Genomic DNA, 14,128 nt, shown 5'->3' on the forward strand with positions numbered 1-14,128 from the left:
GACTGGAAAACAGCTTGTAGGTTTTCATTTGCTTTTTTATTTAATAAATCCCACATTAAGTTATTTAAGCCTTTAATTTCACATAGTTAGATCTTATTTGTTCCTGTAGTCATGTCAGCAAATGACTAAGAACCATAAAACCCCCTGAGAATGCAAGAGTTACTCAGAAATGCCACTGACTGAATAATTAGAATTTAATGGTTCAATAAATATATACATATATAAGACAGGCCAGTGTGATAAGTAGTAACAGAAAGGCAGGATAGACACAAACATGAAACTTCAAAGGACAACATCTTCATATAGATGACTGTTATTTTATAAAACACAAGTCTTCTAGATCAATGAGTGTTATCACAGTATGCTTGTGTTTTTTTTAACTTAAGATGATATTTTTTCAGTGTCCATCCTATGACACTCTGGTGAGCCTCCCAGGACGATGTAACATGTATGCTCGCTGTGAAGAAGGTAAAGTGTCCTATCATCTCTGCCCTACTGGACTCCATTTCAATCCCATTCTGTTGAGGTGTGATCTGCCACAACATGCAGAATGTGATACTCAGGTGGGTCTGTCATTTCTGCTCTATAATAATATTGTCTTGTACAGGATGGATTTTGCATGCAAATTTGCTAAATTTGTAGCTGTTAGGTTCTTCATTCTGCCAAAACCGACTTTGAGTAAACAAATTTATAAACTACCCAAAAGAGAAAACATATGGTAACAGTATTTTATCTGAAAATTAAACAGCTTAATAGGCAGCCCATTAGATGATCATTAAAAACCCTTGCAGTTTACAAAAAGAATTGTAATACGAGGAAAATAATAACAATAATTTTTTAATGTGGGAGAGTGGGAAATCATTCATGAGACACTTGTGAGGGTCCGCACTCCACAAGCATGTGAGATTCCTACTCACTAAAACCCACACACCTTTTCCCGCGACGTATATCTCTGCTTGGAATAATAACAATAATTTATTGATTTCACCACCTAATCACCTTGTACAAACAGACTTTATGTCTATTACAAAAATCAATTCCCCTCACCAATATATTCTTAAAAGTTTTCAACCTCAAATCAATAAGTCCTCCTACCTCCTCTACAACTAATACACTCCCCTCCCTTCCCCCCACTGCCAATACCTTTAATTCAACTGCAATCAATAGACCCTTAGCCACACCCACTGTAATATCGCTCCCTCCAACAGCATCTCACCGTTACAATACGTGCAGCAATACACTTCCCTCCAAGTACTACAAACAAGCCCACAGTCATGCCTTCGCAAACAGTTCCACCTCCAACTCAAACCTACAGCTATAACACCCGTAGTAAGAAGCCAACAGTTGACAATAATGTTCAGTTAATAACGTAACAAATTACCCTCACCATCGTCTAATGGTAAATGTACACTATTTCCACTTAAACATATCATTACGATTTTTTCACTCAATTAACACCACATTTCTGTTTTCCTTTTACAGATTCAACTGTCACACTTCCGTTTTGACTAGAATGTCAATCAACCCACATTCTTAAAACATTGTAGCATTGCATCAAATTGAGATGGTCCAAAAAGATCCTATTTAAACATCGTTCTTCAACCGTCAACTTCAGCTTCGTATTTTTTTATCAAACTGAACCACATCACCATATGCCATTGATTTTTGACTCTTTCTCTTGTAAACAAATAATTGCAGGTCACTTGACCATCTTTCATTATTATTTTATTCTATATTATTTATTAAATACGACTTTTATCGTCATTTTCATTGTAACCGCTGGTCGGCCAACATAATTTTTAGCAATCCTATCACTCGTTCATATCAGACTGTTGCTTTGTTCATTTAAATTTTAATAGAAGCCTTCTAATGTTAATATTACTACTACTTTCACCAATTGCATATTTCCTCACTCATTGTAATATCTTTAAAACCAACTTCATTACAAGTCTTTTACCATATCTTAATTTTAGTTCAAGTCTCTCCAAGGCTTTTAAAAAAATCTGTTTTATTCCATGTATATGTAAATCAGGTGCCTGATTCCATTTTAAGGTTAAGATAATGGTGGATGATGCCTAAATTCAAGGCAAAATATGTACCATTTTAGTTAACATGCCAAAGTAAATTCAACTAAGACAAGACTTATTGTATTGATTAGGTGGTGAAATCAATAAATTAACTTATTGTTATTATTCCAATCAAATATCATCAATATGGATCAAGAATGATATTTATCACATGTAATAGTAGTATATCTCTGCCCCGGAACCGCTCTTGCATTACTTCAGGGCGGTGTTGTGCTAATTTCTCAGGTTCCTTCTCCTTTTATTTCTCCTTTAGTGCCATTCATGAGCATTTAAATCCCTCTTTTTCTGATGCAGGATGCCTTCTACATATAGAGCTACCTGATCCCACTTTTCGTAGCATCACCTGCTCAATAGTTTCTGGCATCCATTCTCCTTGCTCAGCTTCTACACATCTTCTCTGTGTTGACCAATGATAACACACAAAAAATGTGTGAAGTACATTGTCAACATCATTGCAATAAATATTTGTCGAATCGCTCGCTCTACCTACTCTGTGTAGAAATTTCCAGAAGTATCCGTAACCCATCAAGAGCTGTGTAAGATAGAAGTTAACCTCCTAGAGCTTCTTTAAGCGGTCTGAACAAATGGAAATCGCAGGGCAATAAGTCCGGGCTGTAAGGAGGATGGTCAAGTGTAGTCCAGTGCATTTCCTGTCTCAACTTCAGATTTTTGGTCGAAAGGCAAGGGACCATCTGGAACACAATTTACAAAACTGTAGGTCATTTGTGATAATTGCTTGACAGCTCCCATAACTGATTCCAACTTGTTCTGCAATTTCTGATACTCTTGCCCGTCGTCAGTAATGTCTTTAACCGTACAAATGCTTTTGTCTGTAATGCTGGTCCAAGGACGGTGATCATGTTGCTGATTTTTCACATGTTTTCATCCTTCCTTGAAAGTTTTTGCCAGGCAAACACACGCATCCTTGACAATGTTTGATCACTGAACTGTGCATCCAATCTCTGGCAAATTCACGCTGCTGTAACTCCTTCACAAGCAAGAAATTTTATAATTATACGTTGCACAGAAGAGGGGGTGCACCTGTTGCTCCGACATTGTGAGCATTACTGGCGAAATGGTGGAAATTATCTAACAGCATGCTCTTCCCACTCCTAGCGGTCCTGCCTAAGCATAGCAGAAGCACGGGCCAGTCCTACCAACTGTTGATGTTCAGGAACAAAAATCCCATTAATATTTGATCGACCTTCGTATTTATTTCTAAATACTTGAGTGTGATTTGATTGAATTGGATGATGTTCTTTAAAGAATTCTATTTCTTTTTCAGGTGTATTATTGTTACCATTTTTTTCTCTTTCAAGTTCTTTGTACATTCATTACTCAAAGTTAGTTTCGGCAGACTGAAGATTCTAACAGTTATAAATTAACTGAGTTGAAACTGAAAAGAGGTGGCTTCAGATATTACAAACAAAAAGTGGGTTTTAGTGGGTATGTAGGAGCCATTTGGGTAGGCTGGATAGATAACTGTGAAAGCAAGTCTTGCAAGTACATCACCCTCCTACACTGACCTATCATTGTAAGTAATGGAAAGGAACAAATAAGGATTACATCAAGCTACAGATGGAAAGACAGAAGCATGTACAGTGGAATCTCGTTAGTGCGTTCCTCATTTAGAAATTTTCTTGCTGAACACATCATAAAATCGAAGTCCCAGTTTCCATCATAGCTTAGATCCTTTCCAACAGAACATTGATGGTGTACAGTTGGCCATTTTTGTTCTGTACTTAACATCTCTTCAACACGTACTAAATGTACGTAACACAACCTAATAGGTTGAAAGTCGGTTTTGATTACAATGCGATCGTGAAAATTCAATATTCATTGACTTGGCCCTCAACGGGCAACATAAACACACTCTACAGTGTGATGGCAGTAGTGCCAGACCTGTAGCTCAGATCCTTTCCAACAGAAAAAAGATGACCTAGGTCACCATAGCTCAATAGGTAGAGCAACCGACGCGAAATAGGGAGGTTGTGAGTTCGGATCCCACTGGTGTCCAGTTGACCATTTTTGTTCTGTACTTAACATCTCTTCAACTTGTACTATATGTACGCAACACAACCTAATAGGTTGAAAGTCTGTTTCGATTACAGTGTGGTCGTGAAAATTCAATATTCAAATACACCTTACTTACCGTGTCACAAATTTTTGCTGTTACCACTTAGTATGATCAATTCTTTTTCTAGCCGTAAAAATATTATTTGTCATCCGTTGTGAATAGAATGTGATTTCTAACACAGATAAAAGCCCTTGCCACAGGTAGCTGGTCAGGGAAAGTTGTACAATAATGGGTAAAGACCTTGAATTCCTGAAATTCACAGGGTAAGTTGAACCTTTGTAAGCAAGCTGTTATCCTCGAGAAAGTTCAGTTTTGATTGCCAGATAGCAGTGAGATTGCTGAATAAACCAGTGGACCTGTTTCTCCTTGTGTTTTGCATTCCATTCAGAAGTTAGACCCCTATTCTGTGTTCAGTGGCACAATGAAGGGTAGTGAATTTTTGTGTGTGTGTGATGGCCTATCTTTGGATATGGGCCAATGACCTTAGATGTTAAGCCACTTTAAACAACAATTATCATCATCATCATCATCATCATCATCATCATCATCATCATCATCATCAAAATATCTTCAGGTTAGGAATGTAATCTTGTGAAGTTGACTAGCGTGATGCATATTCGTCATGTGATAGCCTAGTTATGGATACGGAAAAAGGGATGACATTGCTTACTATTGAAGATATAATTAAAATCCTTCAGTTGGTGGACTAGTCTCCTCATCTTTAAGTGTATAGAGATGGCACAAATGTTGAAACTAGCACCTTCGAGTTCTGACTTGAGTTGGTTGATGTTTTGCCGCAATCAAAATGGTTGCCAAAGTCATTCTCTCAAACACGGGTGAATTTAACCTCCAAATAATTCATGATCAAAACATGTGACTGGAAAGCAATGTTTAAAAACCACTTTTCTTCTTCTGCATCAATTCCCTTTTCTAGATTCTCTCTGGGTAGGGTAGTGTACCAAAGCCCTCCACCTTACTCGATCTTTCCACCATTTCTCTTCTAGTACATTATTGCTCTTGACTCCTCTATTTTCAATACAGTCCACAATAGAGCTCCTCCATCTTGTTCTAGGCCTCCTTGCAGTCTGTGTATCCATGAACGTTCTCTTTGGTATTCTCTCTCCTGGCATTCTCTTTATGTGTCCAAACCATTTTAGCTTTGCTATATCAATCTCTTCTTGAAGTTTACACACTCCCACGTGTCTCCTTATTTCCTCATTTCGTATTCTATCTCGTCTTGTCTTTCCCTGTATGCTCCTCAACAACCTCATTTCAGCTGCTTGTATCTTACTTTTGTTCCTCTTAGTCAGCGTTATTGAAGCATAGGTCAGTACAGATTTATAATAGGATGAGTATAAAACCTTCTTGGACTTCATTGGCACATCTTTGTTCCATACAATGTCCCTCACACACTGATAGAAACTTGCAGACTGCTGTATTCTTAAATTAATTTCTCCATCCAAATTTCCATCTTGTGACATCATGCTGCCCAAATATTTAAATATTTTCACTACTTCAAGAGGTTCATTTCCTATTCTTATCATTCCCCTGGCTTTTCTGTTACTTCTCGTCATGAACAGTCTTGCTTTTCGCAGTACTAATCTTCATTCCAATATTTCTTATCGCCTGATTCCATAAATCAACTTCCTCTTTATTATCTCCCCAAACTACAATGTAATCATCAAAGAGCATAGACTTTACTTGCTCGCCCATCATCTTCTCCTTGACATCATCGTCATCATCATCATCATCATCATCATCATTGTACAGTTACAGTTTCCCGGGTACCGTTAATGAGCCACTTCCACTTCCACTTCCACTTCCACTTCCACTTCCACCTGTCCATATACAACTTGTCATGGAGAACATCATTTACTGTCCATCCTCCGGTAACTAGATCAATCTTGATCATTCCATCCATCGGGTTTTTGGTCTTCCTGAAGATCTTTTTCCCTCCACCTGTCTTTCCAAATTTATTCTGGCTGTTCTTGTAGGCTCCATCCGCATCACATGCCTGTACCACTGTAGTCTGTATGTGCTGATTCAGTCTAATAGGGATGTCTTTATTCTGGCTTCTTTCCTCAACTCCTCATTTCTTAATTTGTCCAACTTGGTCTTCTCAATGGTGGATCTAAGAAATTTCATCTCTGATGCTTGCAGTCTTGATGAATCTCTTTTTGTGAGGGTGCACGCATCAATACCATAGGTCAATATTGGTATGAAATAGCTGTTAAACATCATCAGTTTTTCTGGTTTTGAAATCATGTCATCTCATAGAAGTGTTCTTACTTGATGGTAGAATTCTGATCCCTTTCGCACTCTGTTTGTAATTTCCTTTCTGGCCAAATTATTACTGGAAATTACGCTTCCATACATACATATATACATACATACATACATACATACATACATACATACATACATACATACATACATACATACTATCCGCACACTTTATCTTGGTGCATTTACATCCTAGTGCTGAATCGGTCGACCTCGGCGATCTTCGAGATTCATACTGGCAACCTTTGAAACACAAACTATGAATCGCTTAAGCATCGTTGTGCGACATCTGGCGTAAACTTTACGTACTGGTACTGTTGTTGTTTACACATCAAAGTCAAAGTATAGAATTCATGCTAGGAACAAGATTCGCATCGAGAGATATGTTTTATAATGTTATATAATGTGTATGTGACATAGTTGTTGGCTTAAGATGATAACGGTTTAGAAATTTCATATCGATCGATCATATTCTCGATTCAATTCAGATTTCATTTTCATTCAGTTGGCAGCACCAGGCAGCACTATCGATACCGGGACAGCTCCCTCCTTACTCTACACCCCGTACACAAATGCATCAAGATAAAGTGTGCGGACAGTACATACATACATACATACATACATACATACATTATCATTATAGACTGTTATGCCTTTCAGCGTTCAGTCTGCAAGCCTCTGTGAATTTACTAAATATTGCCACAATCCTTGATTTGCAACTAGTGTTGTGGCCTCATTTAGTTCTAAACCTTTTATCTTTAAATCGCTAGAAACTGAGTCTAACCATCATTGTCTCGGTCTACCTGTACTTCTCTGGACAGAGTCCATTATTCTCCTAGTTAAACTACCCTCCTCCATTCGCCTCACATGACCCCACCACCGAAGCCAGTATATGCGTACAGCTTCATCCATCGAGTCCATTCCTAAATTAGCCTTTATCTCCTCATTCCAAGTACTCTCCTGCCATTGTTCCCACCTGTTTGTACCAGCAATCATTCTTGCTACTTTCATGTCTGTTACTTCTAACTTATGAATAAGATATCCTGAGTCCACCCAGCTTTTGTTCCCGTAAAGCAAAGTTTGTCTGAAAACAGACCAATGTAAAGATAGATTCGTCTGAGAGCTGACTTCCTTCTTACAGAATACTGTTGATTGCAACTGCGAGCTCACTGCATTAGCTTTACTACACCTTGATTCAGTCTCACTTACTATATTACCATCCTGGGAGAACACACAACCTAAATAATTGAAATTATTGACCTGTTCTAGCTTTGTATCACCAATCTGACATTTTCAATTCTGTTGAATTTCTTACCTACTGACATCAATTTAGTCTTTGAGAGGCTAATTTCCATACCATACTCATTGCACCTATTTTCAAGTTCCAAGATATTAGACTGCAGACTTTCGGCACAATCTGCCATTAAGACCAAGTCGTCAGCATAGGCCAGACTGCTTACTACATTTCCACCTAACTGAATCCCTCCTTGCCATTTTATACCTTTCAGCAAATGATCCATGTAAACTACGAACAGCAAAGGTGAAAGATTACAGCCTTGTCTAACCCCTGTAAGTACCCTGAACCAAGAACTCATTCTACCATCAATTCTCACTGAAGCCCAATTGTCAACATAAATGCCTTTGATTGATTTTAATAATCTACCATTAATTCCATAGTCCCCCAGTATAGCGAACATCTTTTCCCTCAGTACCCTGTCATATGCTTTCTCTAGATCTACGAAACATAAACACAACTGCCTATTCCTCTCGTAGCATTTTTCAATTACCTGGCGCATACTGAAAATCTGATCCTAACAGCCTCTCTGTGGTCTGAAACCACACTGGTTTTCATCCAACTTCCTCTCAATGACTGATCACACCCTCCCTTCCAAGATGCCAGTGAATACTTTGCCTGGTATACTAATCAATGAGATACCTCGATAGTTGTTGCAATCCTTCCTGTTCTCTTGCTTATAGATAGGTGCAATTACTGCTTTTGTCCAATCTGAAGGTACCTTACCAACACTCCATGCTAATCTTACTACTCTATGAAGCCATTTCATCCCTGCCTTCCCACTATACTTCACCATTTCAGGTCTAATTTCATCTATTCCTGCTGCTTTATGACAATGGAGTTTATTTACCATCCTTTCCACTTCCTCAAGGATAATTTCACCAACATAATTTTCCTCCTCCTCCTTGGCTGTTTGCAATGCCACCAGGATGATTTCCTTTTACACTGAGAAGATGTTCAAAATATTCCCTCCACCTCTCCAGTGATTCCCTGGGATCTATTATGAGTTCACCTGAATTACTCGAAACACTGTTCATTACCTTTTTCCCTCCCTTCCTAAAATTCTTTATTACTGTCCAGAAAGGTTTTCCTGCTGCTTGACCAAGCCTTTCCAGGTTATTACCAAAATCTTCCCACAACTTCTTTTTGGATTCAACAACTATTTGTTTTGCTCTGTTTCTTTCATCTACGTACAAAGCCCTGTCTGTCTCGTCCCTTGTTTGGAACCATTTCTGATAAGCCTTCTTTTTAAGTTTACAAGCTGCTCTCACTTCATCATTCCACCAAGATGTTCACGTTTTCCCATCTTTACACTTCCAAGGTGAGGAAAACTAGCTGGTGGTGTCCTAGTTTTACACTTGCTGGATGCCCTTCTCTGTTGACTGCCCTCACTACAGTCTTGGTCTTGCTGATGTTGAGGTTATATTCCTGGAACTGGGATTTCCATACATTGAGTCTGGTCTGTACTTCCTCTTCTGTTTCATCCCAAATCATGATATCCATCAGCAAAAGCCACTGCATTTAGTTCACCTAACTTTTCCTTGCCGTTCTTCATTATATTGTCCATAACAGTGATGAACAGTAGTGGGGCAGTGCACTTCTTTGCTGAACTTCACTCTTGGTCTCAAACCATGATGATCAACCTTCCCCAATTTGTACACAGCTAGTACAGTTTTTGTACAACATCTGAATTCCCCTTACCAGTCCTTCAGGCACATTTCTTTTCCTCAGGCATTCCCAGATCTTATCTCTTACAACACTATCATAGACCTTTTATATATCCAGGAATACAATGACCAGGTTCTTGCCTTTCTCCCTATACTTTTCCCTACGCATGCGGGTGCTAAAAATCTGATCTGATCTGTTACTTATGAATCCATATTGCACCTCCTCTAACTGTGGTTCAATGATGGTTCTCAATCTCCTTTCTATGATCTTCTCTAGAATTTTTAGCCCATGAGACAGCAGTGTTATTCCTGTATAGTTGGTGGGTTTCCATCTGCTGCCTTCCTTAAACAGGGGAATTACTATGCCCTTGCTCCAATCTGCAGGTATTTTGTCTATCCATAAGGCATTTAGTACTCTGTGCAGCCATTGTATACCCTGGATGCCTGCTGCCTTTATCATGTCCACATTCATTTCCTCTGCACCTGAAGATGTTCCTTTAGGCATAGATTTTAAGGCTGCCTCAATTCCTGTCCAGGTCATGGGAGGTTCTTCTTTGTAGGCCTGGCTTTCTAGTTCTGTATTTTGTACTTGAACTGGTCTATTCAGTAACGTAGATGGTTGAAATGGTTCTTCAGCACTTCTCCCATGTCACTTCCTGTCCTAACCAGATTTCCATTTTCATCTTCATGTGCTTTTATGGTATTCATTGGTTTCCTTTTACCTCTGATAACACTATACAGTAGTTCCTTATTGCCTCTGCTATTTTCCTCCAGTTTATGAGTGACTATATTCCATGCCTTGGTCTTTTCTTCTGTAACTTTTCTTTTAACGTCCAGTTTCTTGTTACGGTATAATTGTTCAAGTTTCTGATCTTTGCCTCGCCTCTAGTAAGTACTGGTTTATTTTTCTCCCGATCCCTTTCTTTCCACAAGAGATTTCTTTGCCTGATTGCTGCTCTCACTCTTTCATTCCACCACGGTGTTTCCTTCTCCCTTGTTTTCATACTTAAGTTGCTTCCTTAACCTATGTGTCCCTTAGGCTGGTCCATTCTGCCTCTCCATTTTTCCTTTCATCTCTTGGTAACAGGGTTTTTATCCAGTTCTGATACTCAGTTCTCTTATCTGTTTTCTGGAGTTCCTATACTTTGATTTTTGGCATTGTTGTGTTCTGTACTTTTGGCACATAGAAGTTTCTCAGGTTCGCTGCTAATAGACAGTGGTCTCTGTCAAGGCTCTCGCTGGGTATTACTCTGACATTTGTTACCATTTTGCTCCTTTCTTCATCTGAGATGACATAATCAATTACAGTCCTTTGTAGTCCATCCCAACTGTATCATGTTACGGCTCTGTCTCTTCTTGAACCAACTATTATTCACCACCAACCCATTCCTCATACATTCCTCATATTTTGTCCACCATATCCATGAGGTCCCATTATGTTCTTATATCCTGTTCTATCTGTCCCAATCTGTGCATTCAGATCTCGTATAATGATTACTCTCTCTTTACTAATAACTTTTTCCAAATCATCAAGAAACTGGTTCTTATCCTCTTGACAACATCCAGTTTGCCATGCATACACCTGTACTAAAGTTAGTTTTTCTTTCCGTACTTGCACAGTTACCTTTATATCTCTCTCACTAACATACTGAATGTCAGCGACTCCTTCTAGATCTTTACTCATGATGAAACCAACACTATTCCTCATCTCTTTGTCATTTCCATGCCAATATAGTGTATACTGTTTTCTTAATTTCTTCATTCCTTTCCCTCTCCATTTGGTTCCACTCAGCCCCAGTATCATTAATTTCCTCCTTTCCATGAGGTCCACTAGTCCTTCACATTTTCCTGTGAGACTAATTTGATGTTCCCAATCTGTGTTAGTCTCCTCCGAGATTTTTGCATTTTCGCAAGACCGTGTCTATTATCAGGCCGTAAACCATCATCCCCGACATGAGTCTGCTCATGCTGGTATCTTAATTTAGTTGATAAATGTTTTCCGAGACTCTCATGTGTTTTGAAAGCAACTACAAATAAGCTCTTTTACTGGTTTGCTAGGCCTAACATAATTGAGGATTTTCTTTTGGGGTTTACTCCCTTAGCCTTTGAGGATCCCTCCTCATCCCACAAGGCAGTGGTTTCCATCTGCACTACCCCGAGAGGAATGGGTTGCCTCCTCTGCCAACTCCACCGTACCGAATCATATTCTCCGCTTTTGCTGCCGTTGAGGTCTTCACTCGTTACCCTTAGCAGGGACCCTTTACCAGACATTACACATCGGTACAGTGTCCTCTGGGACTCACATAGGTATGGGCACCACACCATTTATAGGATTGGCTCTAAGATGCTCCCTATCTGTTACCTTCTCCTTGACATTATGTAGAATTCTATCCATGATGATAATGAAGAGTAAGGGAGACAATACACTTCCCTGTCTTAAGCCTGTCTCAACACTGAACCATCCAGTTTGACCCACTTTGGTTCTAATACAGCTTTCGCAATTTTGATACAATGCTATTACCATCTGCATTGTTTCATTCCCAATCTGTGCCTCTGTCAATGTATTCCATACCAAATCTCTTGGGACAGTGTCGTATGCCTTTTCAATATCTAGAAACATTACTACCATGTCCTTTCTATATTCCCATTACTTTTCCATCATTAGATTCAGTGTAAATATTGGATCAAATGTGGACCTGCCTCTTCTGAATCCATACTGGTGTTCTGCCAATTTTCCCTCTACTCTGTCTCTTATTTATTTATCCAAGATTCTTTCAAGGATCTTAGCTGTATGAGGTATCAGTGTCACTCCTCTGTAATTTTCACATTACTTCCTGTCTCCTTTCTTGAAAATTGGTGTAATGACCCCTTTCGTCCACTCTTTTGGAACATTCTTTTCTCTCCATATCACTCTGAAGAGTCTATACAACCACTGTAGACCAACTGCTCTTGCTGCTATTATCATTTCTATGGTGAACTCGTCAATTCCAGCTGCCTTGCCCTGTTTCATCCTTTTAGTGGCCTTCTCAATCTCTGCCATGGACACTTTGTTTTCCTTATCTTCCATCTGCAATAAATCTGGTTCCTCGATTTCTCCTTTTGCACATTGTAAAGCTGTTCAAAGTATTTACCCCACCTCTGCAATATATCCTGCTTCTGTGTCATCACTTCCTCCTGTTCATTTTTAATGAAGTTAGCACCTTCACTTGGGTTTTTCTTTTTTCTTTTATCGACTGGAATAAGATCTTTTTGCTTCTGGTAGTATCTTCCTGCAGAGATTCAGTGAACTTTTGCCAACATTTCTTTTTGTCTTCTTGAACCACCTTGGAGCACTCCTTCTAGCAGTGCCTGTATTCTGTTTTGCATTCTGTTCTTCTGTTTTCAGCCATTTTTTCCAAGCTTGTTTCTTCCATTTAACTATATCTTTTACCCTGTCATTCCACCAGGACATTTCTGGATCATTCTTCCTTCCTGGTACTCTTTCACAGGTCTTTTCTGCAGACTCCACCATGACTGTTTTAAAGTACACCCATTCTTCTTCGAACCTTCCAATGTCTTCCTTAGGTATACTTGTTTTAATTTGTGTCTGGAACTCTTCATTTATTTCCTTCTCCTGCTTTTTCCACACCCTTAGTTTTCTTTGCCTAATCTCAGTCATTTTTTGTGTCTTTCTAATCTTTAACTTAGCTATCACAACTCTGTGTCTCCTTCAAAAGATTCACTTGGGAAGGCTGTTATATCTACCAACACTTTCCTGTTACATTTCTCGACCAAAATGTAATCTATCATAGTTTTAATTTTGTTATCCCAGCTATATCTTGTTATCTGACTGTTTTTCCTTCAAAACCATGTGTTACCAATGATCAGCTCATTTCTTCTAAAAATTTTCCAAAATATCTCCAGCCTTGTTTCTCTTCCCATATCCAAATGGTCCTATAATCTCTTCATCTCATTTTCTTTCCTAACCTCCTTGGGCATTCATGTCTCCTGTGATCACAACTTGTTTGTCCTGTACATGGCCTTCCTGATGTTCAAGGTATTCCTCTAGATCTGTATCTGTATTCCCTGTTTGTGGAGCATACCCTCGAATTATATCTGTAACACCAGTTTCAAGTCTCAATCTGACCTTATTCAACCTGTCATTTATGTTTTCCACCAATTCTAGGTATTCTTTTAGTTCTTCTCTAATTATGAGACCTACACTGTTTTTGGTTTCTCTTACTCCACTATAGTATAAGGTGTATCCTTCCTTTAGTTTCTTCTCCCATTTTCCTTTCCATTTGGTCTCACTGATTCCCAGCAATGCTATATCTTTGTCAACCATAAAATCTACAATTTCTTCCACTTTCCCGGTTAGTGTCACTACATTGATGGAAATTCTAAGTTCCCAGGGAGGGAATTAGATTCTTTTCCACCAATAGAGCATATCAAAAATCAGATCAAAAATTAGATGGATGGCTTTTCCGGCGTTTGCTCTATTAACCAGCGTTTCGTCTTAGGTCTGACACTAGACTCTTCAGAGTGGGATGTGTCAGACCGTACCCACTGACGCTGGGGTGTATGCAGGTGAACTTATCTCTCGGGAGATTCCATTGTGGAGTTTTATCTCCCGTATGCAGTTATCAGACTGTGCTTCATAAATAAGCTTCTGATAAGTTCACCTGCATACACCCCAGCGTCAGTGGGTAGGGTCTGACACATCCCACTCTGAAGAGTCTAG

The 14,128-nt window shown here is 39.0% G+C and overlaps 1 protein-coding gene across 1 annotated transcript in view; it reads left to right on the plus strand.

Annotated features, from left to right (window-relative positions):
- The window catches only part of LOC136880865 (uncharacterized), a 117,907-nt gene that overhangs the window by 84,622 nt on the left and 19,157 nt on the right, over nucleotides 1–14,128 (plus strand). The window contains exon 9 of the mRNA XM_068229154.1: nucleotides 402–563. Coding sequence (XP_068085255.1) covers nucleotides 402–563 — 162 coding nt within the window. The remainder of the gene's footprint in view (nucleotides 1–401; nucleotides 564–14,128) is intronic.

Source organism: Anabrus simplex, chromosome 9 (genome assembly GCF_040414725.1).
Source record: "Anabrus simplex isolate iqAnaSimp1 chromosome 9, ASM4041472v1, whole genome shotgun sequence".
In the NCBI taxonomy this organism is placed as follows: domain Eukaryota; kingdom Metazoa; phylum Arthropoda; class Insecta; order Orthoptera; family Tettigoniidae; genus Anabrus; species Anabrus simplex.